Source organism: Tympanuchus pallidicinctus, unplaced genomic scaffold (assembly GCF_026119805.1).
Source record: "Tympanuchus pallidicinctus isolate F22 unplaced genomic scaffold, pur_lepc_1.0 scaffold8, whole genome shotgun sequence".
In the NCBI taxonomy this organism is placed as follows: Eukaryota; Metazoa; Chordata; class Aves; order Galliformes; family Phasianidae; genus Tympanuchus; species Tympanuchus pallidicinctus.
This window is the reverse complement of record NW_026294802.1, coordinates 34,062,768-34,077,322: the sequence shown is the minus strand read 5'-3', so window position 1 is coordinate 34,077,322 and position 14,555 is coordinate 34,062,768. Positions and strand designations below refer to the sequence as shown.

At 42.4% G+C, this 14,555-nt stretch overlaps 1 protein-coding gene across 5 annotated transcripts in view; it reads right to left on the bottom strand.

Moving 5' to 3' along the window:
* ADAMTS20 (ADAM metallopeptidase with thrombospondin type 1 motif 20) overlaps nt 1-7,886 on the bottom strand; it is an 84,620-nt gene extending 76,734 nt beyond the window's left edge. For 4 of the 5 annotated variants that reach the window (XM_052668622.1, XM_052668625.1, XM_052668623.1 and 1 more), the window contains exons 1-2: nt 7,698-7,883; nt 7,171-7,505 (exon numbers count right to left, since the gene is read on the bottom strand). In XM_052668622.1, the coding sequence (XP_052524582.1) occupies nt 7,171-7,505; nt 7,698-7,788 (426 nt within the window). In that variant the 5' untranslated portion in view covers nt 7,789-7,883. Of the gene's footprint in view, nt 1-7,170; nt 7,506-7,697 lie in introns of all 5 variants that reach the window. The other variant, XR_008202758.1, reaches the window with a different exon arrangement.
* Nucleotides 7,887-14,555: the final 6,669 nt, after the last annotated feature.

The window sequence follows — 14,555 nt, the reverse complement described above, 5'->3', positions numbered from 1 at the left end:
TACAGCCTAATTAGCTCCAGGAAGAAAAAAAGCATTAGGGGTTGTCTGATAAAGGTACACTGCCAATATCTGCAGAAGACACTTCTACCAGAAGATAATTCAACTAGAGAAATACAACAAGACAGTTGTAGCTTACTCATTAAACTGAGATAATACAAGAAAGAAAAAACTAATAAATAAGCTAAACAACAGAATAAATAATCCAGCTAATTAAAGAGTTATGCAGTGGAATACCTTTTTGGAAGTGAAATGTATTATTTCTTCCAATCAGGTTCTTAAAGACTGAGTGTAAAATGAAAAAAAAGCACACATGAAAAAATACCTAACTTTAAGTCAAACTGCATGCTCTAACTTCATATTTGCCTCCCAATTTTGTGACACTAGGATTTCATTAGCAGATAGCAATCATATCTCTGGCAGACTAAATCACACTTCTGAGAGTGGGCAGGTGCATTATCAGTTCTGTCAGAAGCGTCCTGGGTAGATAGAAGTGTAGGTCCTGGTTGAATACTATCATGCTTTCACCCAGGAACACAAAAAAACTGTTTATATTCCATTTAATGGCAGAGGGGAAAGACTATTCACATGGGAAGTGGAAAATTCAGACTTAGGTATCCTGGGAGTCTCATTGTAACTCTACTGCAGGCAGCAAAAGACCTGGCTGAAGCCAAATAAAAGAAGGCATTCCTGAAAGCTTATAAGTAAAATGTGTAGTAACAGGCCAGTTATTTTAATATGCTCTCCAGTTCTTTGCTATATACCTATCTGAAAGACGTACAGAAAAAGCAGGTAGAAGAGCCTGCAGGGGTCATAGCAATTAACAAGATTCATTGGAGTGGAAGGAAAATGGAAGGGAATGAGATGGCCCATTTATCCCTAAAACTTACAGTGAACTAGTTGGACAAATCAAGTTTAAACATACCTGTCAACTTTTGCCATAGAAATATTGCATTGAGATTGTGGAAAGGTAGCTATTTCACAATGCCCAGAGGAACTGGGAAATGAAGCATAAGTACATATGATTGTATTTATCTAAAAAAATACTCATAAATACTTCATCAAGCTCAATACTCCCCTAAAATGCAAACCCAAAGGATCCTCCAAACACTTCGTCTTAAAGGAAACTCCACCACAATCTTGTCTGTCCCAATGAACAAGAAAAGCTCACATTTCCAATTACCTCATTTAGGAAGAGCTGTCCAGCTTTTAAAAAAACACAGAAACACTTTTTACTCTCCTAGAGAGCCAAATAACTCCAAAGAGGCCCTTCTACCCTTATGAGGCAGTTATCACTCCAGCAGTTAGCACATGTAAGGTACAGTGAGAATTTCACCTCATTTTAGTCAATTGCAGTGCACGCTTTGAATACTTTTGTCAATCTGGTTATGTCCAGAAAATGACCTCTTCTCATACCACCTAACTTACCTGCCACAATCTTACATCTTCTACACAAAATGAAGACAGAACAACGAGAACTGAAGCTATTGCTGATCTGACATCTCACAGGAAAGCCCATCTATACCCAAGAACTCACAATCTGCTGGAATCTATGACAGCCAACTGCTGACCACCACAGAAGGTGGTAGCATTACTTTAGCTTTAAAATGCAGGTTTACACAGCGTCCCAGCTGGGCTGTTGCTCAGTTCACCTAATGCTTTAATTCTGTCTGTACTTCCTCTGTTCTGATTCATATGTAGAAGCACAGCATCTCTGGAAATAGAGATGCAAACAGCTTGAGGAAGAAAAGAGTGTTTTAAGGATTTTTTGGCGTTTTCTTAGTTGGAAACTTAAGCAGTCATTTTTTAAATGACTTGTGCAGTCAGCAGTTATTTTGCCAAGATGTGTAGGCAGAAGCTGAGTCAGCAATACAGGTCCATATGCTATTATTGTCTACCCTTAGATGTATGGAAGATTTCTAATGCCCACATGCAGGAAAACAGTGCAAAGACAAGATAACGTAAGTTAAAAAGTCTGCACCATCCACTCTGAGGTCAACAGGCAAGACCAGGAAGACTTCAGGCAGCTGCAGTCATCAAAACAGTCTCCTGTTCAAAGAGACTGCACGTCACAAATGAAAATACTTAAAAACTGATCCTGCTTCTGACAACACACCTTAGGCAAAGATAAGAACGCAAACCAAAGTAAGACAAGAAAATGCAAATTAATTGAAGTCAATAGCAAAAAAATAATCAAATGGGAACACAGAGGAAAAAAGCCACAAACAAAGCAACTGAATACCAGTATTTCTACATATAAGTTCACTCTACTTCTGAATTGTTTTTATTCTATTTAGTTTCTTATGAAACAATTTATCTTTTACTCAGTCAGTCCTTATACCCGAAACCATTTTGTACTGTGACAAAATAAATGCCAAAGCCAATAACAGTAGTAGTGACTTTTTTTACTGTTATATTGCAGGTATTCAGGGCTAGAGATCCACCTTGAACTCTCTATGAGTAATAAAACCAAGACTATTAAGTGCAAGTGTCAGGTCAGCCTGTCAACATGAATAAGACTATGTATGCCCAAACAAGAATTGATCATCTTGACATTTTAGTATGACTTTTCCCTTGTTTATGAAGAAAAAAAAAATATCTTTAAGAACTATTATGTGGCTTACAGATGCTCATAGACTTCAGTTATCTGAATATTGAAAGCTAATCTAACATTTAAATTTAGAAAATAACTTCTTGGAAGCTGCACCTGTATGTTATATTAAGGTAAACATATCTTCCAGTTACAAGTATTGAAGTTTTCTTTGGAAAACCACTGTAGCTTAACTAAATGAAGTTACTAGTAGTATGTAGTACAAAAAAAATAAATAAAATGGTGGAGCAGAACTATCAAGGCAACAAATCTGTTACCTGCAATAGAACTCCACAAGAAATTACATCTTGATTAGACACTTCTGTAGGTTGCTCCACAAGTAATGCCTCCTACAGCCACACCACCATCTGCCTTTGATGTCATGGGCTAACACAATGAAGTGTAGTAGAGGCTGAACCTTCCCATGAACATTCCATTACATTTTGTTGTCATGTGACAGACAGCAGCAGAAGGGCAGTCTGACAGAACAGCACCTGGCAGAGAAGTTCATATAAAGTAAAAGGTGTGTTAGTTAATTCTCCTTCACAGAAAAAAAAATGGCATCCACTGATGCTCATTAACGCTTGCTGAACCATTATAGAAGCCAAGCAGTGGATGTGACCACAGTGGGTGGTTCATTTCAGCAGCAGCAACATAAGGTACATTCTGGATGGCCATGCAGAACTGTCACGTGACAACATGAAGAGCATCCCTACCAGCTCATCCACACAAACCTGCTAATGGTGGTGATTATGCTGGGAAAAAAAAAAAAGTGAAAAAAAAAAAAAAGTACAATTTCTCAGCTGCAAAACACTATCAAATACTGGTATTGTCCTCTTTGTATCTATCACAGCTTTCATGGAAATAATGTAGGATACGCTACTTTTGAAACACCTACACAGTTACAAATAGTACTATCTCACAGTCAGATACAATACAAAATTGGCATTTGATCACATTTGTCAGTGAAGTTGTAACCTATACTTTCTTGAAAGTTAAATTGCTTTCACCTATGATTTTGCTGTCAAGATAATGTTTGAGAGGTCACTTTTGTCACTGGATTCATGTGGGCTTTCTCAGCAGATCTTGTTTCCCACATTAGTATGAAGCTAAAATGGACCAATGCAGTAAAAGTAAAGAGAGATTTAGATCTTAGGAAAATAGAGTGAAATCAAGTGCAAGATTTAAAAAAAAAAAAAAAAAAAAAACCACTCTAAAGATGTAAGAAATGCATGTATGCAATCAGACATTCAACAAGGCACCCTGGCCATCACTACAAATGACCTTCTGCCTTTGACAGCCTCCAAAACTTCCCTAATTACAGGCTCCCTCCTTGCAATTACTACAGGCTCCCGACTGACCTTCTAACCTCCATTTGCCATTTGCATCCCTGAACCCAGGGCACACTGAAACATAACACAACAAAACTGCACACAGGGTGTCAGAGGCCATTAAGCAAAGCTCCATGGGTACTCTGGGTTGCACATGCTCTTGGCACACTCAGAAAAAGGCTTAACTGAAGGTGAAAAGAGCTTGGGGAAAAAAAAAAAAAAGAAAAACAACAACACACTCAGCTTGACAGTGCAGTCAAGAAAAGAAGTAACCTGGGAAGCAGCAGTAAAGCTGCCAGCATAGGTGATGCAGAGCTTGGGGAAAGGAGGCTACAGGATAATGTCAAAGAAAGTACATGGTGCAACTTCAGATCACTCTCAGGCACATCTTAAGAGCAACTTTTAGAACATCACCCTTAATTTTCCTATAAGTTCACATTCTTCATCCATTTCTTGCTTTTAAAGAACTGCTCTACAGCTATTGCCTTACACATGCAAATTTGGAAGATAGAATTCTATCTAATAATTTTAACCAATCCCTTGTATTTTAAATTTCCACACACAAAACTCATGTTTCGCACGGGAAAAAACAGACCTAGAGAGAACAGATTTTACTTAAACAGAATACAGTGCTGCCAAGTCACCATAGTCTAATTTCTACTCACTCACAAGAAGCAGCATCTTACCTCAGCAGCAATCCTTAAATCACTTATCTCTACATTTATCCACAAAGCATGGTATTGTCAATGGAAGAGAAATCTAGCTTACTTTCACATGTACATTTGTTGAATGCACAAGGCAAACACATTTTAAAACCCCTGATCTACTAACTTTCCTAGTCTTTCAACGTGAGAACAGCTGCACTGGGAAAGTGCAGAACATGTTTAGGGAAGACAAGATACTACAAAAAGAACCTCTATCTCCTTCCTTTTAAAACCATTCTCCTCCAAAGAAGTGCTCTCTACTAGCAGTCACACAAGGAGCATGAATACAAAAGAATGAGGAAGAACAGCAGGCTGAAGGCAGCAAACCAGGTTGGAATTTACATACATCAGCTGGTTGTGACAGTCTCCTTATCCCCTCACAGCCCTTCCGTGGCAGCTAACCATGTCACACGGAGGGCCAACCACCCATGCAGAGCTCTGCTTCCTCTTTGCCAAACATCACCAGGTTCATTAACAAGGATAAGGTGGCCATAATGCTGGGGTGCCACAGACTGTGACATCTACGCTCCCCAAGGCTACGCCTGCCTGGCAAAAGGTGGTGGAATAACAACAAGAGAAGGTCTGGGGAAACTCTGGGAAAGAAAGGCATTTGGTAGAAGCCCAGACCAGAGATTCCTGACAGCCAGGAAGTGACGGAGGCCATGAAGTACAGCCAGAAACTTCAGTGGAAGTTCACAAGGCTCATCTATAAGATGTAAGGGTTCAACTTACTGCTGTTCAATGGCTTCTGAGGGGAATAATGCATAGTATAAATTGTAATGTTCAAATGAAGTATAGAAAAAGAAAAGTACGACATTTTAATTATTAAAGGAAGTATTGCACTGATAGTTTGAGAACCACCAAATAACAGCTGTTGGGACAGCTTTGAAGTACAGTAGGTACACATTTTTCAGGTAAGTAATTTCCCTTCAAGTAATGAAAATTGACTACTTGCAAGAAGATAATTAAAACAGGCAATAAGTAGCTAAAAGAAAATACTATCTCATCCATTAAGCTTCTTGTATTTATCTTGTGTAGACTACAGGACCATTCTCAGTGTCATGCTATATGAATGAACTTGCACATGAAAAACATTTGCAATTACTTACGAGGACTCCTCTTATCAACTCCTTCTGTGCCCCAGGTATGCAACAAACTAAGGGCTTTAGTGTAGATTCAAATTGGGTTTTGTATAAAGCAAACCAGAACCAATAAGATCTGTTGGTAAAGCAAGAAGGCAAAGTTGTGCTGCATATAGAATTGAGGCTTTGTTGTCTTCTTCAGCAATTTCTGCAGACCTGCTCTCAAGTCCGAAGGCCTCAACTCAAAGAAAAGGTGGCATATAAGCACAAATCCAACAGTAAGCACTAGACAGTACAAGCGTCCCTCTGAAGTATCATTTCTTTCTGATGCTGTTCCATCTCTTGCATAACCTTCTGTCAACACACATCACACTCTCCAACATCCTTCCACCCAATTCCATTGTATCTTCTATATACTACTATGAAGAGATAAGAAAACGCTGTCACTGGATTGTTTCAGTTCCCAGAAGTCCTGTATGTCTATACAGTGGCAATAAGAAGCATCACACAACCCTGACTTGAATTTAAAGAAGACTTACAGCATCCCATATTGACGTCTAGCTATTTTAAAGCACTCAAATTTCAGTGATCGGTATGGCTGTAACTGCAGCTTTCACAGAAACATAAACTTCCCTGGGTTGAAAAGAACCACAGTGATCATCTAGTTTCAACCCCCCTGTTATGTGCAGAGTTGCCAGCCACTAGACCAGGCCTCCCAGAGCTCTTAAGCATTTCATAAGTAGTGATACAGCAAAGTGCCAGATATCTCATCTTGTTTTTAGACAAGGAACTATGGAATGCAGCAACACAGTACAACTGCTCTGACATACAGTGGTGTGGTACTATTTCTTCATTATACCCCTGGAAAGACATAAACACTATTAAAGTAGAGGTACAGAATCTATTTCACACAGTTTTGATTTATTTGTTCAATTAAATTGTGTGCGGAAGCATTTTATAGTCACACTCCCAGATAAGCCAGTAGGAAACTTCCCATTCACTTCAACAGAAAGATGACTGTGCACAGCCAAGAATGTGACACCTCTACAGAACAGCTGAAAACACTCAGCTTCAACACTCAGTCTTCTCTCATCATCTCAAGAAACATTATTCTAACCTTATACGTAAATAACAGCCATCTAGCTGCAAACACCTGTCTGATGCCAACTGGCGGCATCATTTTTACCAAACAACAGCTCCCCAAGCATATTTTGTTTTCTCCCTTGTAACTACCAGTTGATGCAGCTCTTGAAACTCGCAGCGTTACATCAAGCAATGCCACCATCGGCCAGCGAAAGACTCTTTGAAAGCAGCGTCTGTATATCCCGTCACAACTGCAAGCAGGCAGTGCCAAGACACTGCATGACCAACCTCTTGGAAAGCCTCCCTAGAGCTTCCGAGCCCTGCGTCTCACTGCGTGCCTTTCAGGAAGGAGATGAATGGGGCCGGGGAGCGCACGCACTTACCAGGCCGCCGCAGACGCTGAGGACGGCCACGTGCGCCTGCTGCGCGTTGACGTGCCCGCGGTAGAAGCAGTGCCGCAGGTCGGGTGAGGGAGGCTGCCGAGGGGCTCCGACGTGCACCGCAGCGAACTGAGCGGCGATGAAGCCCGCGTCGGCGCTTAGGTTGAGCTGGAAGAGCTGCCCGTACGCGCTGAGCCGGTAGTGCGTGCGGAGAGCGGCGGGCTCCGAGCTCCTTTTCCTCCTGCTGAAGTGACGCGCGTGAGGAAAAACTTCTCCGAACTCATTCACCCGGACAGGTGTGATGATTTCATAGGAGGACAGCTGCTTCACTAAGGTCTCTGCAACGGAGAGCGCGGCACTCAGCCTCGCTGGGCAGCGCAGAGGCGCTGGGGCGGCGCTCCCCACGCAGAGCCGCACCGCTCTCTCCGCGGAAAGCCCCCCGCCGCCGCCCCGCCCGGTTCCCCCCCTTCCCCCGCCGGCCCCTCCGCAGCCCCACGGGCCGCCGGCCGCCTTTGTTGCCGCTCGCTTACCTTGTCCCGGGTGGAGGCGGAGCGCCCACGACCTGGCGACGAGCAGCGCGAGGGGGCACAGCACAGCCGCCAGTAACTTCGCCCCCCGCATGGCTCGCTCCGCGCCCGCAGCACTCCCGGGCCGCCGCCTCAGCGGCCGCGAACCGCCTGGGCCGCCCCCGCGCCGCTCGGCTCCCCCATGCCGCCCGCGTCCCCCCTCGCCGCCGCCGCCGCGCTCCCCTCACGAGGCGGGAAGCCGCCCCGCGCCCGCAGCCCTTCTCCTCCCGGCCCCTCGCATCCACTCCCAGCTCCGCTCCGCCGCCGAGGTGGGCGAGGGCGGCCCTTCCTCCTTCCCTCCGCCTCCCTCGCCCCTGCCGCAGCCGCCGGCGAGGAGACGAGGAGGATGCCAACCCGCCTTCAGGCGGTGACCATCCCTGGACCTGCACTTCAAAGCGGGCCCCGGGCCCGGCCCGCCCCCGGGGCAGGCGCTGCCCAATGGCGGAGCGCGGCGCCTCCTCCACCCGCGGCGCCTCCTCCACCCGCAGCGCCCGCCCGCGCCCGCGCCCGGCGCCCCGCGGCTGGGGGTGCTCCGAGCCGGTGGCCGCCTGGCACTCCGCGTCCCCTGGCGGAAGCGGCCGGGAGCCCGAGAACGGTGTCGTTAGGGGGAGGGAAACGGACTCCCGAAACGAGCGCTAGTTTTTAAGGAGAGCCGTGAAGCTCGGCTGTTCCAAATTCACCCCAAGAAGGGCTCCGTAAAGCTAGGGACCGTCCCTTCGCCTTCCGCTTTGCCCACAGGCACCCTGCTGATCTCAGGTCAGCTGTACCGTGGGGCCCGCAGGCACAGCCCTAGAAAAGGCGACCTCCATGCAAAGCAGAGTCTGACACCCACGGACTGCGATTTGTGAAGCTCCGGGGGCAGAGCAGTCTCACACCCCACTTCAAGACTTCTAGAAATCTACTGTGAAGGACTGCTCAGAATGCATCCCCCAGGGTGCCCCATGCCCTCCTCATACAGAGCGTGCACAGACCAATGCCTGCCAAACCCCTTTAAAGCTCTTCAGCTGAGTGCAGCCCATCTGTGCTAATTATACGCTCATGATACTCTGTTATATACTGTGTAAATAATGGTATTATTTATTAACAGCTAAATAACCAAAGCATTTGATGTGTTGAGTATTTTAATTAAAGATTTATTAGCAGTTTCCCTTCTTAAAGTAGATTTGATCATACAAACTCCAGAAAGTTTCCTGATTGCATTTCCAAAAGTCTTCAAGTTTTTACAGTGGTCAGAGTTGATGGTTACACAGTTGATACACTGCAGAGTTGATGGTTTGTCCAGGTTCCAGGAAATCCAGAAGGATCACCCCTTTCCTATCCCTAAAGTAATTTTTGAAAAGTGGCCAGGTTCTGCCGTCACATTTTGCTGATGCCCAATGATTTAGACCATGTCTGGCATTCAAATTTAAACCCTTTCTGTATAAACTCTTTCAGAAACCACTGAACACTATATTTAACAAAAAGAGAAAGCTCTACAGATATTATGCAAAAGCTTGATTTGCAGTTGCAATGCAGATTAGCTGCGCAGAGAAAAGGAGAAAAATAGTGTTTTTTAGCCACTTGTGTAGTATTCATGTTACCTGCATGGCTTTGGGCCATAAGCTGCGGTCATTCAACCTGACCTCTGTCCATATGGAATCAGTTTGAGTCTTGTGATGAGTAAATATAACCCTGTATATCCAAGGAAGGGGCATATTTTTATTAAGAAGAAACATAATTCCATCAGAAAATCCAGAATGCATAAAAATAGTATGTTTGCTATGACACTAAGAGGTATAATGATGGAGACAGGCATGAGGATGAAATAAAGCTGGAGAATTATGGAAGCTTTTTTAAGGAACAATTGCAAAAATATATAATTAAAGAGTGAGATGAAAAAGTAGCATTGGTTTTAGAATAATTGGTGATAGCTCCATTAGATATGCTGTCCATAAAAGAAAAAGAACTGATGTGTTGGAGCACAGCAGCATAGGCTGTCTTGGAAATTAACTTTCAAGCTTGGGCTAGGTGATCTTCAGAGGCATCTTCCCTGGCTAGATTATTCTGTGGTTCTCTTAAACAAATCAGAAAGGATCTTGGAGAAAGCTTTAGAGACCAAATGGAGAGGAAAATCAGTATCATTAGACCTACTAAAAGAACACAGATATAAAGAGAAAAAAATCAGGAGAAAAGCTACTAAGGAAGGAAATTGAAGAGGAAGGAAGAATAATCAACTGAAATATTTGACAAGTTCTATCAAGGCTTGAAGTTATAGATGGGTGAAGCTCCAGCTAAGGCTGTGGGACTGTGCTGGTTTACATCTGCAAATACAGTCCTGAGAAATGCAGTGTGGTCTGACTTAATTAAATCTGCACTGACATTAAAGCTTGCTGTTGAACAGTTGCCTTTAAAATGCCTCCTACATTAGTGAAATAAATCCATCTATTTACACTGTTGATTCTTTTCACTTATCTCTTTCAGCCGCTATGTTTGGAATGAAGTGTGTTGTGCCAATTACTTTGCAAATGAATGAAATACAAGGATATTTTGTGCTCGTTGAGACCCCTCGCTTTCCTCAGGGCTGCAGCGGGACTGCATGGGCAAACTGAACTGCAATTATGTCATGATTAGTCAAATATTTGTAATGCACACTTAGCACACTGCAGTAGATAAGGCTTACCAGACAAAAGCGTGGGATGTGTAAAAACGCACATTTAGTAGTTAATGAATTTATTCTTTAGCTCCAATACAGTCTACCACAGATTAGCTATTAAATCATTGCGCTTGTCCTTGCCTCCATTTTATTAAATTGGTCTTTTGTTTGACTGGAAGTCACAAAGTGGAAGAAGATAGCAGTGTAAAAGCCTTTAGCAAGGCAAAGGCCACATTTAAGTAGAAAAGTTGCTATCAAAAATAAGATTGATTAAAAAATTTTATGTGGAGTGTATATGAAGTACATACTTTACACCCTCGTATCTCAACATTTTTTCTTGTGGAGTACAATTTAAATCAATCCCTCAGGTTCTCTATTTACTTCTTGTTAGGAGATGAAACCAGCTGTACAGACCTGCTCAGTCAGTTCCTATGCATCACCTTGACTAATGTTTATCCTGAGATGTTACATTTACACTGTGATTGGACGCATAGCTCAGCCTGTCCTCTACCCTTTTTTTTTCTCCTTCTTGAGTACACTCCATGCCATTGATCCTGATCCTCAGCTTCCTTCCCAGAGGGATGCCAACCCTGCAGCTCCAAGGGTATGCAAAGACATCTGATTGTGGTACCCTATGACAACATAGAGGTCACAGTGAAATATCATCCCCAGCATAAGTAGAATAGAGGCTAAACAGCCTTAGGATCCCAACAGTAGGTCTCCGGTCTTGGGAGCAAGATGCCAAGTTCTGTAAGCCATAGAGCTGTGCATAAAGATGGATGAAGGTGTGAGGGCAGCAGGGATGCTGGGATGTGAGGTGAGCTGGAAGAAATCCTGGCTGTGTCCTATTCTCCCTTGTTGGAAGGACTGTCCCTTCCACCAGTGTAGCCACTGCCTGGGCAGCCTAGGAGAGCATTGCTGTGAGCTAGCTGTTCACAGTGACCCTGCAGATGAGCCTGTGAATGCACAGAATTTGAAGGAAGTGAAATCAGTGAAAGCCTATGGAATCCATTATAAATCTGTAGTGGTTTAGAACAGCATTCTAAATAGTTTCCACAGTTTGATGTAATAACCTGGTTCATTCTTAGGTTGGTACAGATGCTCTTAAAAAGATGAGAGGATTGCTCCTACAGTTTGATATACGCTTTGTAAAACTGGTGACTTAGTCTAAGGTTGATGTCTGCATTTTTTCTCAAACCAAATGCAACTGGAAGTTCATAACTCTTATGTTACTTAATATGAAGTCTTTTGCCAAGTTTCATCTGTGAAATGCCAGCTTACATAGAGACTGAGAGATATGGCATACCCTGCCATATAAATGGAACTTGCTTCCCATAGTTTTTATTGTATCCTGCATTATTTGTGACTGGCAGAATTTTGTGGTATTGCCTTTACAGCAATTGGAGACAATGGAAATCTAACTACTGGCATAATGTACTCATTGCAAACAATTAAATGTATGCCAGACACTCATAGCTACTAGTTAAAGAAACTTAAAATTGATTCAAATAATTTCTCTGTATCACAGGTGAATATAGGCACTTCAATGTCTTTACTCACCTTCTGGAAGGGAAAGTGAAGAAGCGTGTGCCAGCTACAAGGAATTGCACCCAGTGTGGTACAACTGCCATGGAAGTTCTGGGTCTCAGTGTCCCAGGCAGGAGCTGACAGGCTGCTCTGTGCTAACCCAGGGGCAGGGATCCCGCTCTGCACTTCACCCCGCCTTGGAGCTCTGTCAGCACAGTGCACCTGTTTTATCAGGGAGAAATTTCAGCTTCCCAGGGCAGACAAGTGTGGAGTGCATAAGAAAAAGCCCTCTAACCTGAGATTCACAAGTGACCCCCCCACAAATCATTCAGAAAAAGAAGAATCACTGTCCTCTGAAGATAAAGGCATGTGTACTCCTTCTGCCAACAATGCATGCTTTTTCTTTTTTTTTTTTTCAAGTCACAAGAACACTGCAGCTGTTACTTTGGCTCAAGAGAAAGTATTCCTACAGTAAGGAGACATAGGACCCAATTCATCTCTCATATCAAAACTGTTAGTTATGCTGGGGATGATTTGTCTCACATAGCACTTTCCTAGCTACCCAGCCTTTTTCCAGAGACCCATTTGGGGCAATACCCTAAAATTACTCCAGGAGAGAATGTAAATTTAATATTGCAAGACACAAAAAGCAGTCATAAAATGTGAGCATCAGACTGCTAATAGCACGCGAAATAGTTCCTAATCACATAACTTAAATATGTGTTTAGCCTATGTTATCCTCTACATGTTAGAAATGTTAGCTTTAGAGGAGCTAGGCTCCACAAAGCCAGAAGTTTGTACTGAAGTAGATGTCCGTTTGAGCGAACTCACGGAGAAGGATCTAGACACATCTGAACTGGATTCGCTGTGCTAGTGTGGCTATTCGTTCAGATGCATGATTTTTTAAGCTTTCCTCATACACTGCTTTTCCTACTTGGAGATTCACAAGAAAAATACCGAACTGACTACCAGGACAAAAAATGGATGTGTGCTCCAGTGGCAGAGCAACAAGATGCTGAATGTGAGGAACTACGGTTATTGCACAAGGCCTGTATGCAGCACTCAGAGCTGATTTACAGGTAAAGGAAACCTGAACTCCTTTTGTAAATTGTATTTTTCTTTGATAGAAAAATCATATGACACCAGTAATTCTTTTTTTATTTTTTCTTTTTTATTTTTTTACTTCAGCATGTATATTTCTAAGTAATTTACCAAAAAATATTTACAGTTATAATTTCAACTCATTTTGGAATCCATTATTCTGTAAGATTCAGCAATGCAGTACTTCTGTCTTTGTTTAACCCAAAGGATTATACCTCAGTTGCCAGACTATACATGTTCTCTTTGCATAAATCAGTGATGCCCTAGCTGGACTAAATGGTTGAATCTTCAAGGGAATTACAGTGACATTTTTTGTTTTGATACGTAAACTCAAATTCACTAGATGATTTTGACTGAATTCAGTTTTCGATTTACAAAACTAATGCAGGAAGAGACCTTTCTGATCTCAGCCATGAGTTATAAAATTAATCCAAGGGAAAACATAGGTTTAATCCTACTTCTTCCAAAGGAGATTTGATCTTGTGTTTCCTTTAGCTGTGCAGTAAAGTAAGCTGGGCATGCTTGTAACTCATTTTCTTGATGATGTTCCACTGTATATTTTCCACATTCCATTTCCCTAGTGGAAAATCTGTTACAGTATAGCAGTTAGATCAGCTTTCTGTTGCATGGTTTCATAACTCATTATGGCAGCAGCAGAAATCAAACTCCAGGATCCTGAATCATTCTTGTTGAGGTCTCTAGGCCTGGGATTACTGGGTAGAACTTTTCCTTACAGCTGAAGCAGCTTGCTTTACTTTGGCAGCTTGAAAGAAATGGCATCAAAGTAAAAGCTTTTCCAGTTTTTTCTTTTACATTCTCTGGTCAAGCATGTCAGGAAAAAGAATAATAAGATTAGGGCTCAACAAAGGAACTGAAACAAAAGCTTGGTTCAGACTCTGAACAAAAAGTTAATAACTTTGTATAGTGCCATGCTGGACCTGAAATATTTCCCTTTAATGTTACATTTGTGAATAGATTTAAAGATGACTGCAAAATGGATAGGTCACAAAGGGTACAAAATGTATAAATTGTGAGATTTTTGTATAGCAGTACAAGGATACTTCACTCAGTGCTTCAAAGACCGTGACGCCACTGTTCAACTTGATGTAATATGTATAAAGTCACTTCCAGCAAGCAAGATGTACAAATCCAAGATATTTTATTAAAACCGTTCAGGGAGAGTTTGTGCTATCTGTAAGTAGCACACAAATTTTAATGTTACTGACTAGTAAAATCCAAATAACTAGCATACAGTCCTAAGAATTTCCTTTGATTTTGAGCCATCAAGCACTCATTCCCTCTTTCTTTCCCTCCTAAGACCTATTCCCTCTTTTAAATCTTTCATTTCAAAAACCAAAGATGCATTAAGCTTCTGTACTCAATAACTTATTTGTTACTAAAGAATGAGAAACCCTAAGTAGTTTCACTGTGATTTTAACATTAATCTCCCACACATGCATAACGATAAGCTCTTTCATTACACTTTCAGACAATAATGAGGAGTTTTATTCAATAGATAATAAAAGTATGAGACCATTCCTTCTAATGGATCTGACTGCCTA